Source organism: Solanum lycopersicum, chromosome 2 (assembly GCF_036512215.1).
Source record: "Solanum lycopersicum chromosome 2, SLM_r2.1".
Classification (NCBI taxonomy): domain Eukaryota; kingdom Viridiplantae; phylum Streptophyta; class Magnoliopsida; order Solanales; family Solanaceae; genus Solanum; species Solanum lycopersicum.
The window spans coordinates 19,825,741-19,847,967 of NC_090801.1; the positions used below are offsets into that span (position 1 = coordinate 19,825,741).

A 22,227-nucleotide genomic window follows, 5' to 3' on the forward strand; every position below is an offset into this window, starting at 1 on the left:
TAAATCGGAAGACTTTCCATATTTCTCAACTTGTCAAAACGTCCATAGAGGTTCATAAAAACAATCATAAAAGAGTCCTGAGATGATTACCTTAGTTAACCACACGTAAACCTTGAAGAAAAACTAATAACTACAAATTTATATCTTCAAAAACTAGCTCCAAACACATATAATAGAAAGGGAAAACGATTGCTACGTGCAAAGATCACATTTCTAGGCACCGGGGGGGGGCAACCTTTAATGGTAGAAATTGTCAAAAAATAACCTTCATCATGCAAGAACTCAATATGAACCCTATATTAAGGCTTTTTTTAGGTTTAGAAGTGAAAGGAAATGTTTTAATGGTTTAAAACATTGAGTAAGCCTACATACTACAATTTTTACCCAACCTGATTTACTGCCCCAACAGTCTGTAGTAAAACCTTCATAAATATTTACTGTGATGTCGGTTGGACAAGGGGTTTTGTGTGTTTCAAACTAGGATCTTAGGCCTTTTATTTAATTGGTGATAGGCCTTATAACTATGTATATATTGGGAGAAAACATCCAAGACATTTGACCCAAATTTAAGAGAAATCTTTAAAAGGAAACTTACGATAACTTTCACCAACTTTTACTTTTTCACTTACCTAACTTAAAAACTTGAACACTTAAAATATGACATACCAAATCATTTTAATTTATTACCCACCCTCCTTGTCTTTTCACGAACATACAAGTTAAAATAGACGTTTTGAAAAGTCGGGGTGTTACATCTTTCTGCCCTTAGAAGTATTCATCCTCGAATGAAAAATATCAGTCATGCTGTTATGTCCTTAGGGTTTCCAAAATTTAGGTAGAGTATCATTTGTAAATGTGACTATCCAGGAACATAACCTAGGTTTCTCACGTGATTGACATAAATATCTAAGCACTATAGCTTCACAATAACAGTGCAAAGAAAATATATAAATACAACAATACTAATTAGCAACAACATAAACAAATCAGATCGGTACCTAACCTCATCGGTACCTAACCTCATTTCACTAATATAAACTAATATATTAGTACCCTTGGGTTTGAAACAAGTGTAATACCTTTAAAATGACTTGAGTGAAACTAGAGCCTATCAAATTTTTCATAAGGGTATAAGGTCCTAAAATGATTTATAATGTGGTAATGATGCAGTTTTTAAAGATTTAGGTGATTTAGAAATGAAACGTCAACAGACGACCAAGACGTTCGACGACGAGTCACCTATATGCCTTATGTGTTTTTATGTTCTTATATGTGTGTGTCAAGAGAATAATAGGTCCTTATATGATTTATAATAGTGTTTATAGGCAGTGTGTTGAGTTTCATGAAGTTTGGAGGTCCATGACGTTTGATACGCTCAAACTTACTTCTCAAATAAGAAGTAAAGCGGTCGTGTCAAGTAAAGAACCAAACTAATGAGGTTGGGATTGTTCCCATGAGGAAAATAGTTCAGACTTAACTTTATTCTATTATTACTATTATTTCGTCAATTATTTCTTTAGAAAACAAAAAACAATAAAGGGGGTTTGTTATTTCTAAATTAATGGAAATAATTGACTAAATTAAAGTAAACAACTAACAGATTCAAATCTTGAAGCTTAATCAATTAATAAAAGTAACTAGGGATTAAGTGTTCCCCAAAGGTTCCTAACTTGATAATTCTAACTATAAGAATTCTTTCCTAGTATCTTGCATTTAAAGTGATAAGTTATGTATCTCTAAATCCTTGGTCCGGCATCTAGAAAATATCACTCCGCACCTTGGTCTGGCTACGTGTGTTTCTATACTAACCCTTACCTTTACCTCATATTAAACATTGTATTCGATATTTGACTAAGTTATTACTTCGCCAATCGACACTAGCCTATTAGATAGTGTACACTAAATCTATGTTGATAATTCTTTTCCTATTATCTATCTCCTTGGTCCAGCAAGTAGCATTAAGGCGAATTCTAACGTTGGTCATCCGTTAAAAAGACTTCTAAACAAAAGAATTTTATCAATACATGCAAGACACTATTCTAGAAATGCTATTTTAGTTAGATTTTACCTCATTATTCACCCATGGTACCCACAACCCTAGTTATGGAGTTTAGTTACCCATGGTCATAATCACACTATTCATATATTTAATATAAAAATTCATGCACTTACTTTAATGAGAAAGAACAAAATCCACAAATTCACTTGATTAATCAACAAAAGCACCAACAATCAATTTCAGAAAAAGTGTAACAATTGCTGAAATTAATCCTTCAATACTTGAACAAGAGAACTAAAGATTATCCAAAAGTCTAACTATAAAAAATCTAACCCCCAAATGAGGTTTTTCGAACTATTTATAATAAAAAAACAAAATCCTAATAAAAGAAGGATTCTTATTACTGAAAATCTATCAAAATGCGTCTGAGTCGAGGGACCTCGTGACGGACCGTCGTGGTCACGACGGGCCGTCATGGCCTCCGTCGTCACATACTTCATAGATTCTTTTGCTGCTTTCTTCATTGCCCTTAACGAACAGGTATGATGGACTTCCAAGCACGACGGTCCATCGAGAGTCTCCGTTCCATAATACTATAACTTCATGGAATTTAATTACTAGGATTACTCTCTGATCATTACGACGAACCAGCAGGACGGACCGTCGTGGCTATGACGGTCCGTCATGGACTTTCGTAATCCCACACTAGGTCAGACTTTCCTATCTTCCTTCAGCACCTTTTCTCCTCACTACGATGTCACCTACGGACCGTCACAGGCTCGACGGACCGTCATAAGCTCCTTAGGTGGTCTTTTGGTTGCATTTCTCGCTCAAAAACTTCCGCGTTCATCTTTGGATAGATTTCCTGCAAATAAGGAGAAACTTACATAAAAATCAATACAAAAAGGCTTTTGGACACACACTAAACCTAAGGAAAAAGCATTAAAAATACCGTGAAACCACGGTATATCAACACCCTCAACTTATATTCGTTGTTTGTCCTCAAGCGACGCACTATGACTCACTACAAAATCTTTGTACAAGAGTATCCATATTTTAGCTTTCGCAATCATTTGGCTATCAATCCCGATCATTCTCATCGTGTTTATGCATGTTATCACTATTAGGCTTGAATTATGTGGAACCAAACCATGACACAGACTTACCACACACTGGCACCTATCCTCTTCAATTTCTCACCGAGGTGCTATTATTTCCGGTATTGCAACTAGTGTCCTCACTTCAAAAGAACATCCTCATTTTTCACACAATAATTTCAGTTTGAGTATAAACTTTTGCAGGTACCACCTCTTTATTCCTCAATTTCTTTACTTGCCTATCATGAATTTGAACCGGGACTTCCTCATAAGAGAGGTTATCCTTGACACCAAGACCCTCAATAGGAAGAATGGACTCGAGGTAACTGATACACGTTTTCAACATAGAAACATGGAAAAATAGATGAACCGAAGCCAATTCACTAGGAAGTTTCAATTCATAGGCAACCTTACCAACCTTTTGCAAGATTTCATAGGGACCCACACAACAAGGACTCAATTTCCCTTTCTTTCCAAACCTAACTACCCCTTTCATTGGTGAAATTGTTAAATACACTTTATCACCTTCTTCAAACTCCAAACCCTTCTCCTATTATCGGCATAAGACCTTTGCCGACTATAGGCCATTTGTAACCGGTTCCTTATGATATGAACCTTTTCCAAAGTCTTATAAATCAACTTAGGACCAATAAGTGATGGCTCACCCACTTCAAACCATCGAATAGGAAACCTACACCTCCTACCATACAAGGCTTCATAGGGAGCCATGGAAATGGATGAATGAACACTGTTGTTGTAGGCAAACTCCACTAAAGGTAAATACCTATCCCAACTCCATTTAAAATCAATAATTCATGCTCTTACCATATCTTCAAGGGTTTGTATCGTACGTTCTACTTGACCATCCGTTTGCGGATGAAAAAAGGTTCTCAACATCACCATAGTACCTAACCCTTTTTGGAACGACCTCCAAAATCTAGATGTGAATTGTGCACCCCGATCTGATATGATGGATAACAGAATGCCATGGAGGAACACAATCTAATCTAGGAATATTCTTGAATAATCCTCCACTGAATCTAAATACTTGAAAGGGATAAAGGTAGTGGATTTAGTCATTCGATCCACAACCACCCATATGGAATCATAGGACTTTTGGGTCGGGGGTAAACCTACTACAAAGTCAATATTGATGTATTTCTACTCCCAACTTCGAATTTGGATCTCTTGTAGTAAGGCACTCGACTTTAGGTGTTCGGCCTTTACTTGTTGGAATTTGGACACTTAGCGACAAATTATGATATGTCCCTTTTTTTGATCTTCCCACCAATATATTTCCAATAGGTCATGGTACATTTTTGTCGACCCCGGATGAATTGAGTAGCGAGACCCTTGTACTTCTTCGAAGATCCAAACCCTCAACCCATATACATCGAGAACACATAATCTTCCTTGGTAATTTAACACACCATCCCCCCAGGGAGAATGATTCATTCAACTCCATCAAGGCTGCATCAATTATTTTTCTCTTTCTTCATATTCTTTTTGAGAAAATTCTTGTTCTACTTGAGAAGAAAAAACTGCTTCAGATGCACGTTCTTCTAATAGAGTGGTGTTTTCATTCATCTTCCTAGGAGTTTTAAACCTAGTCTTCTTCTGGATCTTTGTTATGTCAGATACATCAAGTTTTCTTTTGACAGGAGCCATTATATTTGTACCCTTGTATCTCAACCAGAAAAATAAAATATTTGGATGCTACAAATGAAGCTTTTTGAAATACACAACACAAATAACAAATATGATTTAATGTCACACATGAACCAACAAACAAACCACAAAATCCTCCCCTATCCAACGGACTACGATGAAGTTTCTTGAAATCAGAAAATATTTCAAAAATGGATAACGACACAGCCAAAAAAGTGATAAAACCACTAAAAACAGGGCAAACAAGTAAGCACGCATTTCAAATCCTAATTAAATATTACCTCAGAGAATATCAATGATAAACTAGATATGATGAGGACAACGACGCCTTGCTGTAGAAGAGGATCACAACAGATTACCACTGATGTTTTGGAAATTATCGCAAGAGCAACGATCTGTAAAGGAAGGAATAATGGAACGAGAGGAGGAGAAAAACGAAAACAAAAGAAAAGAAAACTGAAATTAGTAAAAAAAAATTGAAATATGAAACGACTTTCTTAGAAGAAAATAAAGAGGGAAAATGAAGTGACGATTGTACTACGGTTTTTTTTTTTGAATTTTGACAATTCAAATTGTGACATATGTTGCCACATATATACATTCTGTTGAGGCACATAACACCTTTCTGTGTGACATATGTTATATAGTATAATGTTGTCACATATATCCTTTCTGTGACATATCTTACCACATATCTCCTTTCTGTGTAAAAATTAATTTGAAATATGAAACGACTTTTATAAGAGAGAGGAGAGAGGGAAAATGAAGGGATGATTGTACTAAAGTTGTTTTAATTTTTGTTTTTGAATTTTGACAATTCAAATTGTGACATATATTGCCACATATATACGTTTTGTTGAGGCACATAACACATTATATGTTATATAGTATAATGTTACCACATATCCCCTTTTTGTGTAAAAAATTAAATTTAAAATATGAAACGACTTTTATAGAAGAGAAAAAAGAGAGAGAGAGGAGAGAGAGAAAATGAAGGGACAGTTGTACTAAAACTATTTTTTTTATTTATTTTTAACAATTCAAATTGTGACATATGTTGCCACATCTATGCATTTTGTTGGGGCACATACCACCTATCTATGTGACATATGTTATATAGTATAATGTTGTCACATATCTCCTTTCTCTAACATATTTTACCACATTTCTCCTTTATGTGTAATATGTAGCCACATACATCCTTTCTGTTGATACAGATGCAAATAATTATGTGGTGTTTTTTTACAACAGAAGTAATATATGTAACCACATACACCATATTTGATCATTTCCATCATAATTGACAACAATTTATATTAATATTATCAGCAAAAATTAATATATCACCAATTGTTTTATACAACTTATCAACAAAAAGGTAATTCACGATGATATACATAACCACCTATCTAATCAATGGTGGTAACTACAATATTTTTATCGATATTTTCCTTTTTGAGTCTAGGCCTCTGTGGGTCTTCATTGTTTCTAACATAGTCATTCTGAGCCTTTAAAATCCCCATAATTTCATAGAAGTGAAGCATATCTCATGCGAAGGGTTTTAACACTAAGTCCACAAAATTGTACTTATAGTCCATCACTCAAAATCTCAGCGTATGCAACAACAAAAAGCCCACAATCTCTGCATGGTATATCATCAATTCGAAAATATAATAGCATCACATTTCGATAGTCGTAAGACAAAAAAAATGTGATACTTATATACTATTGCTTTCTTGTTGGGAATACCAATAACATGTCTGACATCGAATGGGTGAGATTTATTTTTTCCTTGGTAACATTCAAGAACTGAATTCGTTCTTTTTGCTAAAAAAAGTTCGCTTAACTCAAGGTACTTTGGCAATATTGTAGACAACTTTTTAATTTGGGAGGACAATTTTTTGTTAGACCTAATTGAGGACATCAAATCATATGTTTTTATGCACCGTTCCTTCAATGAAACAACTTTCAAGACTCAATAGAAGTCCCAATTACTATTTACAGGGACATAAACATCATCTGTCAAGTGTCAAGGTAGTCCACAAGCTATATCAAACCCTTTCATAGTGCCAACTATTTTATCCTCATATTCAGAAACAACACTAGTATTGTCAATGTATGTTTTGAAAAATAACTAGTAGTGGTATATCGATATTTATAATGATTTGGTTGGTTAGACTTCTTACGCAAATAGTAAAAATGACATCCACATACTGCACAGATACATCAAACAAGTGTATTTCTGTATAATTTATTTGTATATATTCATGTATTAATCAAAACATAAAAGTGCACATGAATTTACCTCATCAGTCTAACACTGATTGGGTTGAGACATTACGTAGAACCAGTCCTTATTCTTTGGAAATGCAACTACAAAATCAAGTTTTGAGCAATTGGCTAAGTAGTGATCGTTTTTGTCTCTTCTGCAATTGTGTAATCATTATAAATAATTATTTAGTGAACAACAAGAAGAAATACTAATAATAGTTGAACGACCTTACTTTTTTGCATGATGCTTGTAAAGACCCTTGTTTATTCATTGCGAGAAGGATGATATTAGTTTAGTTGGACCCTCACGTCAATGTTAAAGCATTCAAATGGATATTATCGCTTCACATCACAAATGACAACTTCAACTTTCTTCTCATTCTTTTTAGATTTCACTTTTTCTTTCTACTTCTTCTTCTCCTTCTCCTCCTCCTCCTTCTCTTTGTCTTTCTTCTTCTCCTTTTGCCTCCTCCTTCTCCTTCTCCTTCTTCTTATCCTTCTCCTTCTCCTTCTCCTCCTTTTCCTTCTTCTCCCTCTCATTCTTTTCCTTTTCTTTCTCCTCCTTTGCCTTCTTTTCCTTCTCTTTCTTCTCACTAATTATAGAATATGTTTGAAAATTTAATTTTTTCAACCTCTTACACTTCAAAGGCTGTAAATTTTTTTTGGATCTTTGGACATGAATATTATGAGATATTTTTTTAAAAAAATATCAGTGAATTTTTTAACACTATTATTAAAATAATCATGTTACTGCTGACATTCTTCTCATAGACAAAAAGAACATTTGATGTTAGAAGAGGAAGCAAGACAAATAAAAAATTGAGATGTTGTCATGGATGAAACTTCTTCCTGTATCATTTCATCTACAAGGTAAATAAAAAAAGATTGAGAGTTTACAATTTATTATAATATAATATTAATATGATGTTGCCACATATGGACAGTCTGTTGCTAACATCACATTGCCACACCTGTATCTACTGTTAACACACATGAAATTTCTATTGTCACATATAAATCTTATGTTACCACAGATGAATCATATGTTGACACAAATAAATTTTTCATTGTCATAAATGAATCTTAAGTTGTCACAGATGAATCTTATGTTGTCACATATGACCATTTTGTTGCCCTAACACACAAGTGAAATGTTAAAATATATGATAAATGTTGAAATATGCGCCAACATATCACTAAAACGTGACAACATACGATACATCTTTCAACAAATGAAATATATGTTGGACAACTGATCAAGACTATATTTCTAAAGTCATATCAACAAAATGACCATTAAAAGAACAATAAAAGCAAACAGAAAAGACTTTTAGCTGAATGTTAACAATACATATACATTTACTCAAAAATAGATTTTTTTGATTGATTGATTGTCTTTCACAATAAATAATATGTACCATTACATTATTATTCACTTTTTACATCTACAGAACGTTTAAATATAAATTTTTTGAAAATCACTTACCCATTTTAAATCGATCACGATTTTAGTTCAGAAAGAAGATAGACTCACAACTTGAGATGACCAGCAAAATAATGGAGATCGTCTGAGAGGAAGAGGAAGATAATGGAGTTAGTCTACTTGAATTCTCGAATTAAAAAGGAAAAAGAAGAAGAACAAAAGAGAGAGAAGAGAGAGAGATAACATTGGGAGAAGATGAAAATATATTTTTTTTAAAAATGATTTGGATTGAATTATAGAAGTTCAAAAATAAAGTATTTTTTTTGTATTTTATAAAATATTAAGAAAGTTTTTGAAATATTAATTTGATCCCAAATTTACTTAATTACATTTTAGGCCTAACCCATCGGTGACCCCCTAAACTTGACACCAATTTTCACTTAGACACCTTAACTAAGTTTTGTTCGTTTTAGACACCTCATGTCATTTTGCATTGTGTCATTTTAGCACTTTTTTAACAATCAACTAAATATACAAGGTGTATGTAATAAACTCGCCAATGACATGTCAAAGTGATAAATTAAATAAAGCACGTAGCATGTATATTAAAAGTATTTTTTAATAGAATGAAGAAGTAGCCAATGACTTAATGACACGTGAAATTTTTTACACAAAGTAAATAAATAAATAAAAATAAATCTACCAAGTTCATTTCTCTGCCACCCTCTTCAATCCCTACCCACCACCCACCTAAATTGTCTCCTTCAGTATTCCCCACCCACCCATCTAATGTCTTCTACACCTTTGTCCCATCTTAACCTTAACCCATTCACCACCCACATTGTTTTCTCCACCCCTCTCCCACCCCATCCATCGTCTTTTAAGATTTTTCGTTGTCCTTCTTCTTTGCGACAACATGAATCGTCATTTCTTTAATGGATTGAAATTTATTTTTTTGTGAAATCTCTTCGTATTAAAGTTTTTTTTTTGTTCATAGCATCATCAAAACTATTTCTCCATGGAAGGAGTTCAAGTTTTGAGAGATGGTGGCTAAAAAATGAGAAAGAAAATGAAAAAAATAAAACAAAAATGATTAAATGAGCCTTTCACGTGTTGATTGTAAGTGTGTTAAACTCACTATGCCATATTAGTAAAATGTGTTAAATGATATAACGAGACATGACATAAGGTATCTAAAATGAATAAATTTTAATTAAGATGTTTAAGTAAAATTTTTTGCCAAATTTAAAAAGCTACCTATAAGTTAAGCGTATATTTATTAAAGATTATTTGACAAGTCCGTCAACAAAAATAAAATAACACTTATTTGACACCTTTTTCATTTAATTTTCTGCACTAGGGTCAAAAACTTTTTGAGAGGCGCTTTAAGTAAAGACCCGTTCTTTCTGTGCTAACAAAAAATTTGCCAGGCCGCTTTGAATGATTGAGTCGTGCGTCGGGCGACCATTGTTTTTAGTGTTGGGTTCTTCTACTAGGGCTAACCTGTCAATTCGGTTCCACTCTAAAGTTTCTTCCGTTTTCTCCCAGCGAGCTATGGCAAAAACCACACCGTCGCCGTCGCTGTCACCGTCGCCGCCGACGCCAAAGAAAGTGAGGCACGAAATGGAGTTGTTTGGGGACGTTAGAGTAGACAACTACTACTGGCTCCGTGATGACTCTCGTTCTAACCCAGAGCTCCTCTCTTACCTCCACCAAGAAAATGCTTACACAGATTCTATAATGTCTGGTGCGTTTTACTTTCTCTAATTCCAAAAAAATTAATTATACTCCTATGAGAAATCTGCCTCATTTAAATTTAATTAATCATTTAATTTCTAGTTCTAGAGAGAGCATGCAGGTCGCCCGTACAAAATTGAGAGGAGAATGAGTAATAATTCAGACTTAGGTTTTAGAGTTTCTTCCAACATTGTTCATGAAATAATGTATATTCATTCAATCAAGTTGATCATTTCTTATGGGTAAATTTTTATACTTAATAACTGCTAGAATGACAGCTAACACCATTCTATTTTTGAATTATTCTTTGATTGATGGATTTAGTCCTGGTATTTCAAATTCGTAGGATTAAATCCTTGCACCTCTTTTGGATATTAGTGTCAAGCCCCAAATATATGAGACGTGCTACCAACACATGATCATCCACATCTTGCCAAGCGAACCAAAATCGAATACACCTTCATTAACAGACATAGTAGTTTGTTTTGAAGGTTGTAAGGAACAACACTAAGTTTGAGATAAAATGCTCCCCTAGCACTTCTCCGGAGGATATTTTGTTTAACCTTTTTCTTCAATAATAATTGCCTTCCAAAGGGATTTTACCACAGCCTAGGCCGAACAAGCATCAACTCCAACTAAGATTTCTTACCATATGTGGTGATGGACGGCGACACAATTTTACTTTGTAATAGGTTTTAAATCATACAATATTACTAGAAATGCATCAAGAACAGAGGTTTGATATGTCTGGACAAAACGAGGCAAAACATGATTAGAAGAACTTATTTTAACCATAAGACAATGGAGTGGATATGCTATGCTTTGAGGGAGGCCTTTGAGTGTGAAGGGAAACTCAGTGAGTAGATTGCCTGTTATCATTCTCACAAAAAAAACTCAGTGAGTAGATTAGAAGTTTCAGGATCATTTCTCATAGTTCTTTTGCATAGGAAACTACAACAAACATGTGCGATATATAAGCATAAGTGCATCACAAGCAGTGAAGGGAAAAGGAGATCAGTAATCATCATCCCTGAAATGACATTCAATACAGGATGAACATCACTGTTGAAGTAGAGAACATTTATTATTACTTTAAGAGACAGATGAGAAAAATATTATATTTATAGACATCACATTACAATCTCTTCCATGTAGATTACTATATACAGTCCTATTCCTATTTCTATTTAACAATTTCAAAGCCTAGAGGACAATTACATACTCTAAAAACTACTGTGTAAGATCTTCCGTATCCAGAAATTGTTAGAAGAAACAAATAGACACAAGGAAAATAAATGAAGCTTTAGTCCAGGAATAGAAGAGCATTGTTCAGATCTCTTGAGGACCCAGTTCAAACTTTAGGAGGAGTGTTGTTAGTCTTCCAGTAAAATCACCGTATCCCCACTTTATTAAGAATCGTTCGGTGGGCTAGTTACTCGTAGAAGCAACAACGTGGACTCAATATCTATGGGATGGTTCATAAGAGATTCCTGTTTGAGTTTGGTTCAAACACAGTGGCGGAACATGTCTTAAGAGGAGAAGGTTTTGGAAGCTTCATAAGTTCATGTGACGTGGAATTGACAATACTTTTGGAAATTTTCTCTCCCTTGGGAAATGGACCTATCTTTTCATCTCTCCGAATTATGCTTTGTCAGTGATTATTACAACAACATTATGGTTGAGAAAATCCTTTTTGATAGCCCTCTTGGATAGGGTAATCAAGAGCAAGTATAAGGAACTGGACACATGGGTAACTAAAGAGGCCAATACCCCCTATGGTATTAGTCTTTGGAAATCCATTAGAATATTCTGGCAATTTCTTAGTAATCAATTAACTGTCAAGGTTCGAAATGGCAAAAAAACAAGTTTTTGGGTTGATAAATGGATGAGTACTATGAGCCTCAAGGATCTCTTTCCTGACATATTTGTTTTGGCTCAACTCCAACAGGGAAAACTGTTGCTGAAATGTGGTCACCACAAGGACGAAACATGATCCTTAGAGGAAACTTGAATGACTGGGAAATCTGCCGAATGATTGAACTTCTCAAGCTACTGGAGAGTTCCCAAGGAATCCAAACAGGTGAGGATTGTTTGTGGTGGCATGGACACAACAAAGGAAGATACAGGATGAAGGAAGGATATAAACAGACAAGTCTTAGGGAGAATCAAGACTTTAAATGGCCTTGGAAGCAAATATGGAGAATCAAAGTGCCACAAAAGGTGGCATGCTTCACCTGGTTGCCAGCCAATGAAGCAGTTCTAACATTGGACAACGTGGCCAAGAGAGGTAATCTCTATGTAACAGATGCTCCTTATAGTAAGATACCTCTACATTGCAATGTGGCAGATTTCCGTAATCTCGGAGGCATTTCCTGGAGTATGCCTACTCAGATTGATGACACCTTTTTCAGTTGAGAGGAGGCTGGAGTTTGGGCTACAAACAGAGAAAGATGGAGGATGATCCCTGCTTCCATATGGTAAGGCTATATGGAGAGAGAAATGATAGATGTTTTGAGAATAGGAACAACTAGCTGCAAGAAGTCAAGCTTAAATGTATTTTGTTGTCTGTTTTTGGTGTACAAATGTCTACTCTAATGAGATTGAGTTAATCACAGATGTTTTAGCATCCACCTAAATCTTGGTTTAGCTTTTGAAAAGACTATAACCTTCTTCTTCTTTTTTGTAAATATGGTTTTTCAGTACTAAGGTAGTACTAACTGAAATATAATTGTTACTAGTGTCAAAAAAAGATATCTTTTTTGTTTGAGGATATAGATAGTTCGAGTTAGTTGATAATTAAGGATTTTGACAGATGGTTCATACTTATTGAACGTAATAAGAGATTCATTAGCAGGTTAAATATCAACCCAGGCAATTTTTGTTGGGTTTGTGAAGCACTTAAGCAAGTTTCACTTGTTAGAGGGGATAGCTGCAGGACATGGGCCAGAAGCATACATTCATACAAAGTTTTTAAGAATTTCAACATTTACAGTCGTTTTGTAAGGATGGAAGCTCGACCTTTATTAGTTATTATTCCTGAAGATAACTATAACATTGGTTGGAGAGTAATCATAGAGAAGAACTTTTGTCTTCTGGGGGAAGGAAATGATTAAAGATTTCATTTGGCTGATGTCGAGTCAAGTCATATACGGAGACTGCAAAGATTCTTAAATCGACATAAGTTCAGTAGTTGCTACAAGGAGTTTTAAGACAAAGAAAACATCTCCTGTGGAGCTTTATAACACCCAATTCCTCTGTAAATATCTTGGTTGTTTTAGTGGCTCCTTCAATATGCGTCCAATCCCAAAGGTGGTATAGAATGCTTTTTAAATAGGTGGAGAATAATTGCTGGTCTTAGGGTCTTTGGTCTACCACAATCAATTTCCATTCGATCTTCCATCAGGCAGGAAGTTATCAGAGCAAAGGCTTGGACTAGTTCTGCAATGGAAGAAGACTATTGCTGGATTGGTGGTCTCCGTAACGGGATTTGAGGTGACAAATCATAGAAATGAGAAAAGATGGATTAAAGTTTTGGTATTACTCTACACAGTTGGAGTTTGGACACATCAATCCTTTGGTGATCTATGTGGTGGCTATGTCAAAATAGATGATACAAAAACTAAGCACAAATGTTTTGGGCTCGTGTCTATGTTGAGAAACTAAAAAAATGAGATACATGGACTTGGATTTGGCCGTGGGAATAAGAATTAGCAATGTACAGATAAGAGTATCTAAAGATAAATATGCTACGCTGAGGGTCTTCTGTCTTAAGTCACAAGTTCGAGCCTTGTGGCTTGCAAACTATGTTCAATATTCAAGTGGAGAAGGATAGAGAGGCGGCGGACCCATCATCCCCAAGCTTCGAAACCCGCGCTTGACCCAAACGGTTTTCTCTAGACTGATTCTCAGAAGATGCTCTTTAAATAGGCAACGCTTACCTGTCCCTTTGTTATTACTTATCACATAACAATTCTTACATTTATAATTTTTATATACTCATCGCATAATTTTGTGAAGAAGCATAAAAGATTGCTAGTTAACTACACAATAATTCATGCATTACTAGTCCTTGAGCTGAACAACACCTATGTTTTTTTATTTTTGAAGAGATCATTAATAGCCATTAACGTAGATGCAAAATATTACAAAAGTACAGGTAGTAATGGTAGCTCCAGTACAGAAGATTGGCTAAGTTGGCTAGCAATACCCAAAAATTTAGCTGGGCAATTTACAGGGTTAAGGAAGTTCTAGTGGTAGAGATTAACTAGACATCTAGCCTTCTGAGGTATGCGTTGGAGTTGAGATTCCATTAAAACACCGTCTCATTCTATATGCACAAAAAATAGTAGCTGGTATAATCCTCCATATTTTTTAATGGCTTTATCAACTCTACAAAACTTCCAACATTCATAAGATTCTTTTGGTGACTGAGGCTGTACCCAACATAGTCGAAAAGAAGACACAAAAGTTCCACAATTCTACTGCAACTTTGCAATGAAGAAATAGGCGACTGGTGGATTCCAGTTTTTGCTGACTCATGTAGCATCTACAAAACCAGCTGAATGTTTCTTTTGTTGAGATTGTTTCGGGCCATTTAGAACTGTACTGGCAAAGAAAATCACCTTTTAAAAGTTGATCAAGGAAGTGGAAGAAGAACTTTTCTTTGATTTGTTGTCAAGGGCCAACTTTCATTTTAATTATGGGGTAGGCTAGTTTTTAGTTTCTATTGCTTTTGTATGCATTACCTGTTAATAGTAGAAGGATCAGTTTCTAGGCAGATGGAATATTAGTTAAGGCACTCACTTTAGCTTTCTTTGTGCAAGAGATGCTAAACAGTAGAAGGCTAGCATGCACCAAACTTGATCTTTTGAGTTTTTTCTGCAATGCTTGTATAGAAGTGTTGTAGAGCTCTTGCAACCATTTAGTGTAGTTGAAATCTCCCCTAATCTAACTCTTCTTGTAGAGTTTCTCTTCTACTTTGGAAAATAAAAAGATTCTCCTCTGTTTGTTAATTTCTTAGAATCTCTGAAAAAAGACAAATGTTACTAGCAATTAGCATGTGCTTAGGGTACAATATAGAAGTTAAATGAACAAGGATATGTAGAAAAGAGAAGAATAACGACCAAGGATGGAGAAGAAAACCGTGTTTCTACATATATATCTAGATGTTTTCTCTTGGTTTGGGTCCTTTGATGTGTACCATGTTTGATTAATACATTATTCAACTCGAGTTCAATTTCAGAGTTTGGGTTTGGACTAAGTAGTAAGCTTTCTGTAGTGTCCAGCTTTATAGGTCAAGATTAAACTTCAAGTTCCATTACACTTCAACTGTGTCATCCACCATACTTTTTGCTACTATACCTTTGAAGAACTAGTGGTGATGATCTGAAGTCTATGAATTATATTAGAGTGTCTTTGCGAGTTTGTTGCATTTGAGCTATGGGTGTTTTGTCAGAGCACATGCAAAGTGTGTGGGAATGAGATAGAGAGCCGAGTAGTTTCCTTGTACTGTTGAAACTAATAATATTTTCCTTACGGAACTACTGATTGAACATAAATGTGTTCTGCTCTCTTTAGTCTCTAGAAATTGTGAATTGCCTAGCTTCTTATGAATGTCATTGTAATGCTCACATGTTTTGAAACAAGCAAGAGATTGAAGCTTGAGAAAACTCTACTGCCTTTACTCCGTTATTTTATGTTCTTCAACTGTATGCATTCTGGGAAGTCCTTTGAAAGAAAAATTTTCATCTTGCCATTCATCTTGCTGATGTGCAATATCTATATATACATGTAAAACAGTAGCAGAACATAATTCCTTTTGTAGCATTTGTTCGTAAATTATGTTCTCAATGTGTCTTTACACTATCATGTTCATCAATTCATTCAAAATTGCTCGAAGAAGGGATTATAAACTGTCTGATCACTTTACTAGGGACCAAGCAATTAGAGGAACATATTTATACCGAGATAAGAGGAAGAATTAAAGAAGATGACATATCTGCACCCATGCGGAGAGGATCATACTTTTACTACACGAGGAACTTGGAGGGTAAGGAATATGTCCAACATTGTAGATGCTATGTGCCTACAAGTGGAGTTCCGACATCTGTTTATGATACGATGCCAACTGGACCTGATGCTCCTTCCGAGCATATTATATTGGATGAGAATGTGAAAGCTCTAGAACATACATATTACAGTATTGGTGCTTTCAAAGTAAGAACATGTCTTCTGTGCAGATGGTTATTGCTATTCCATGTCTCTTGTTGCTTTATAGCTTATCTTATTTCATCATGATTCTCCTGTCTTCAGGTCAGCCCAAATAACAAGTTAGTTGCATATGCAGAGGACACGAAAGGGGATGAAATATACACTGTTTATATTATTGATGCAGAGTCTGGAATGCTGGTCGGGAAACCTCTGGTTGGTTCCATTACATCATATCTCGAATGGGCGGGTGATGAAGCATTGGTTTATGTCACAATGGATGACATCCTTCGACCAGACAAGGTTTGGATTTCATTGGAGCCATTGGATATAAGTGATTTAGTTTCCTCCAGCAGCATCCAGTTTCCAACTGTCTGGTTTTTGATTATGATATTGTCTTTATGCTCCATAATTGTTATTCAGTTTGATAGAATGTCTTAAGCTAATAATAATGTCCAGTGCTGTCCAAATAAAAGCTAATCCTCCATCCAAAGATGGATTGTTAATAGAAGAAGTTGATTGAAGAGATCTAATAGAGTTTTTGAAATCTTTGAGTCTATTGTTTGTCTTTGGCTTGCTTATCGTGGTGAGCCTTAGAACTTATGTTTTCTCTGTTTGTAAAAAATAAGTACCTCTACCTGCATATATGTTCTACTTGCTAAATCATTTCTGTTGGCTTTATAGCCAGTTTTATGGATTCGTCTGGTTGAAATTTATCTTACTTTTGCTTATCCAGGTTTTCCTTCTCTTAATTAATATTAGTTTTGACAGGTCTGGTTGCATAAATTGGGAACTGACCAGTTAGATAACTCTTGCCTTTATCATGAAAATGACGAAACATTTTCTTTGGATCTTCAAGCATCCGAGAGCAAGAAATATTTATTTATTGCATCGGAGAGTAAAATTACAAGATTTGTCTTTTATCTAGACACTTCAAAACCTGAAAATGGATTGGTAGTATTAACAGCACGTGTGACTGGCATTGACACATCAGCTAGTCATCGTGGAAATCATTTCTTTATCAAGAGGAGAAGTGATGAATGTTTCAATTCAGAATTACTTGCATGCCCTGTGGAAAATATATCTGCTACCACTGTTCTCCTTCCTCACCGTCCAAGGTAATTATTTAAAAGATGACCAATTTATTGACAGTTCAAACAACATTGCAGGAATTATTTTGTCTTCTGATTGTCAATTTGTATGTCTATCATTGTTGTTTTAGAATCATTATAGATAGAGGTGGTAAAATTCTAGAGTTCTCTTGTAAATATGGTTTCAGTGCTACCCAAGAACTATTTTGGTTCTTTGAGATCATGCACCGTTACCAATTTCAGAAAGAAGAAAAAATAAGCAACTAGAAGCTTCTTTAAAGATATTCATAGGTTAATATCATTGCTGAATGTGCAATGAACTCGAGAAGTCTATCACGACTTATTAGAATCAGTAGAAGAGTTACTAGCGTCATAAGATTGAAGGAGCACACTCTCGCTTGGGGAATTGACAGAACATTAATGACCATTTTTCCATTCTTGCTGTCCATTTTCCATCATAATGGAAAAATCACACATTTTCCATTGAACCTTATGTTCTTCTACAATCTTGTTTATCTTTTCCACCTCCCTTTTAGAAAAGGAGCTCCTACCTCATGATCTGTGGGGGGCTTCATTCCAGGGCCATGTTGGCCGACTACCTCAATGAATTTACCGAAACTCTCGGTGTAATTAACACAATTGAAAGGAAGCCCTACATCATACATCCACGTAGCAAAAGCAGATACAACAAGATCCCTTAAAATCTTCTTAGAATGATTCTAAATCAATAGTTCCACCTTTTCTCTTTTCGTTTGGTTTTGCGAGAAATAGAGATTCATAGGACCCTTGACGTTGCTATTGGTGGATGACCCACTCCCACTACTTGAAGGCATCTTTTGATATTTTGAGGGACGCCCCATTGGCATATTCACTTCAACTTCATCATTATCAACAAGATTAACCATGGATGCTTCATGATTCATTTAAGTTTTAAACTCATTTTTTTCAGCAAATACTCTTTGATCGCTTCCTTCACACTATTCGGGACCTTCAGACATACTTTTACATCTCTATATCCACCAATAAGATGCTTTTTGTGACAATATTCCATAGGCCCAAGCCAAATTCTTTTTTTGTGACATTTTGAATAATAACATAAAACTTTACTACAAGCAAAAAAAGAAGAAGAAGTGTAACTCAGTAATAAACAAAAATAGACTAATGAAAAAAATTAAAGATGGAACATAGCAGCAACCAGCATACACCATACACTATAGAAATAGAAAAATAGAGCAGCAATAGAAATTGAAAAAAGCAGAGCAGCAATAGAAATATAGAAAAAAAAACAGAGCAGCTACTAGAAATAGAAAAAAACAGAGTACCAATGAAAGAGAAGATGAGAAAAAAACAGAGCAGCCAGCATTGCACTACAACAGTTGACACTTGACCAAAGAGAAGAAGAGAGGAAAGGAAGAAGAGAAGAAGAAGAGAACTTACTTCGCAGAAGTCGCAACTCGCAACCTTGCAGTAATTAGAAGGAAATATATATTTCGAAGTTTTTAAAGAAACCTTACATTTTTAATAAAAGAACCCTAATTAGTGCCTTTTTCATTTAAGCGCACTCTTTCTCGCCTTTTCTTTAACTGCACTTCTCGCTTCAACTGTTGAAGTGCACACTTCTTAATTATCGCTTCGCTTTAGGGAAGAAAGGCGCAATAGGTGCACCTCGCCTCGCTTCGCGCTTCAAGTGCACTTTTTGTCGCTTTTCACAACATTGTTTCTCAACAAAAATGTGTTTGATTTGCCGAAAGAAACATGAAAATTAGGGTTTAAACCAATGGCTACATCGATTGAATATAATCATAGATTGTGCAATTGTCCAAAAGATTTTGTGGTAGATACATGCTTGTAGCAAAATTGATTTACTTGTTCCATACGAGACCAGACATAGCCTTGTAAGTGTTGTTAGCCAATTATGCATGTTCCTAGAGAAATGCATGACCCTAAATAAATGTATGTCTAAGCTGTTAAGGGGATTCTAGAAAATCTTAAAGGAAGTCCATGAAAAAGAATACAAATCAAAAGAGGAGACATTAACTTAGAGGCTTATACTTATGTTGATTGTGCAAGTCACTCTATGGTCTAAAATAGTCTTCTTGAGCTTTGTTTAAGAAGTTCAACATAGTAATTCACAGTGTTGTGAATGGCGAGCGCCTCATCGCCTTTGGTGAGAGGAGAGGCGAGGCCTCCTCGCCATTCACCACTGAGGCGAGGCGAGTTCCCAAAGGCAGTAATGGCGACAACAAAGGTGCCACCTTTTTATTTATTTTTTTAAAAATATTTGACTTAACAATATTAGTCAAAATTAGAATTTTTCTTTGTATTTTGAAATCTGCTGCTGCGCAACTCCCTCGCTACACTCTCTTCTCCCTTGCGACACTCATTTCTCCCTCACGAAACTCTCTTCTCCCTCGTGACAGTCTTCTCCCTCACGACAGTCTTCTCCCTCGCGACTCTCTTCTCACCTCGCGACTCGACAGTCTTCTCCCTCGCGACTCTCTTCTCCCCTCGCGACTCTCTTCTCCCTTTGATGCGCGAAATCTGTTGCTGGCTTGCCGCTGTTGAAGACTTGAGGTATACTGTATACCTCTTTTTTCTGTTCTTTTTCTTCAATTTTTCGTTTCAGTTCTATATTATTCCTTCATCAGTCATTAGACTTATAAGTGATGACTGATGACTGCTCTATTTTTTTATTCATTTTGTGCTTACTGCCTATAATTTTTTTAAAAAATTCTTTGATAATTATTTATTCATTTGTCCATGAAGACATAAACATTGAATTGATTGAATTCAATAACCAATGGCGGATGCTAGCAAAAAGAGGGGAAACAAACAACATTTAGTGGGTGGTTTCAAGAATAATCCCAAATTTCAAGTGAGGCAGCCAGAGAAAATATATTGATATTGATGAAATGGATGATTAAGAGGAAATGATGTCTCCCTCTAAAACTTAAAAGATATCTTAGTGGAGGTTCATCATCCACCGCACGGAATGTGTCGAAAGGACCTTTTGAACCTCTATTTTTCACATCAATCAACACAAAAAGGAGGCTTTGAAAAAGGACGAATTGATAAAACAAAGAAAATTCTAAGAGAGCGTGCGGTAAGTGCTTTTGCAATTTCGATTTATGATGTGGGGCTCCATTTTAATTGCGTCAATCACAAATCATTCGATAAATTTATTGAGGCGGTTGGACAACATGGCACCGGAATGAAGCCTCCTACATTCCATGAAGTTAGAGTCACTCACCTAAAAAAAGAGGTGGAGAAAGTAGAAAAAATTATTGATGAGTATAAAGTGCAATGGACAAGTTTGGATGTTTCATTATGATGGACAAATGGACGGCACGAAATATCAAAATGATCATCGATATTTTGGTGAATTCTCCAATCGGTAGTGTATTTCTTAGTTCTGTTGATGCTAGCAATGAATCTACCGATTCCACTAAAATGTACAAGTTATTTGAAAGCACTATCGAAAGAATTGGACAGGAAAATGTTGTACAAATTGTCACTGATAATGCTAGTGAGAATGTCAAAGCAAGAAGTATGATGATGGGTGCGTACCCACACATTTATTGGACTCCATGTGCCGCTTATTGCATCAACTTGATATTTGGTGACATATTCAAGGTTAAGCCATATGCTTCCGATAATCAATTTTCTATCCTTTAACTTTCTTTATAGTCAATAATTCATTAGCTACTAATTAATATAATCTAATCTTTCTGTAACAGTTTTTAAGAAGGCCGTCAGAATCCATTCTTACATAAGTCAAAGGCCATTGTTGTTAAACTTGAGAAAATTCACCAAAGAAAGAAATTTGGTGGAACCGGCCAAGACAAGATTTGCAACGACATTCTTAACTTTGAGAGCTATGTACATACAAAGAAAAAACTTGAGAACTTTAGTCCTCTCAACCGAATGGAATTCAAGTAAATTTTCAAAGGAAACTTTGGGGAAAGAAGTTGCCAATCTTATTATTTCTGTCCACTTTTTGAATGATGTTGTTCGAGCACTTACAATTTGTGGCCCTTTGACAAAAGTGCTTCGTTTGGTGGATGGGGAGAAAAAACCACCAATGGGTTATATTTATGAAGCAATGGATAGTGCCAAAGAAGCTATTGCACATGGTTTTTGTGGAGTTAAGAAGCAATATGAGAAAGTGTATAAAATTATTGAATATTGATGCAAGTTGGTCAGAACAACTCCATCGGCCTTTGCATGCTGCAGGCCATGTTTTGAACCCACCATTATATTATAAAGCTCAAGAAGAGGGAACTTTAGCAAAGACTCTGTAGATTGAGTATATTGCATGTGTTGAGAAGTTTGTCCCTGATACAACAATACAAGATGCACTAGTTGCTGAGCTTCCTAAGTACAAAATGGCGGATGGACTATTTGGTTGTGGTTTGGCTAAAAGAGCTAGAGACACAAGGTCACCGGGTAAGTGAGTTGATTTAGATCTTAAATTATTTGACTTATTTTATAGTCACTAACCTTTAAATTTATTTTATTATAGTTGAATGGTGGTCACTATTTGGTAGTGAAACACCAAACTTGCAAAAGTTTGCCATGAAAGTATTAAGCCTAACTTGTAGCTCATCTGGATGTGAGCGAAATTGGAGTGTGTTAGAACACGCAAGTAAATATTTATATCCTAATTTCCATATTATATTATGATCAATATCAACTAGTTAATATCAATAACTTATGCACAAATTCATTCCAAAA

The 22,227-nt window shown here is 35.3% G+C and overlaps 1 protein-coding gene and 1 long non-coding RNA gene across 2 annotated transcripts in view; both read left to right on the forward strand.

The window, feature by feature from the left end:
- Window positions 1-9,799: 9,799 nt before the first annotated feature.
- The window catches only part of LOC101243654 (uncharacterized), a 40,729-nt gene continuing 28,301 nt past the window's right edge, over window positions 9,800-22,227 (forward strand). Inside the window, exons 1-4 of the mRNA XM_004231675.5 lie at window positions 9,800-10,205; window positions 16,128-16,411; window positions 16,508-16,705; window positions 17,174-17,520. Of these exons, the coding sequence (XP_004231723.2) occupies window positions 9,899-10,205; window positions 16,128-16,411; window positions 16,508-16,705; window positions 17,174-17,520 (1,136 nt within the window). The 5' untranslated portion in view covers window positions 9,800-9,898. The remainder of the gene's footprint in view (window positions 10,206-16,127; window positions 16,412-16,507; window positions 16,706-17,173; window positions 17,521-22,227) is intronic.
- On the forward strand, window positions 10,220-13,695 carry LOC138341660 (uncharacterized). The gene is made up of 2 exons (XR_011214430.1): window positions 10,220-12,482; window positions 12,607-13,695. It is a non-coding gene; the product is annotated as an uncharacterized lncRNA (long non-coding RNA).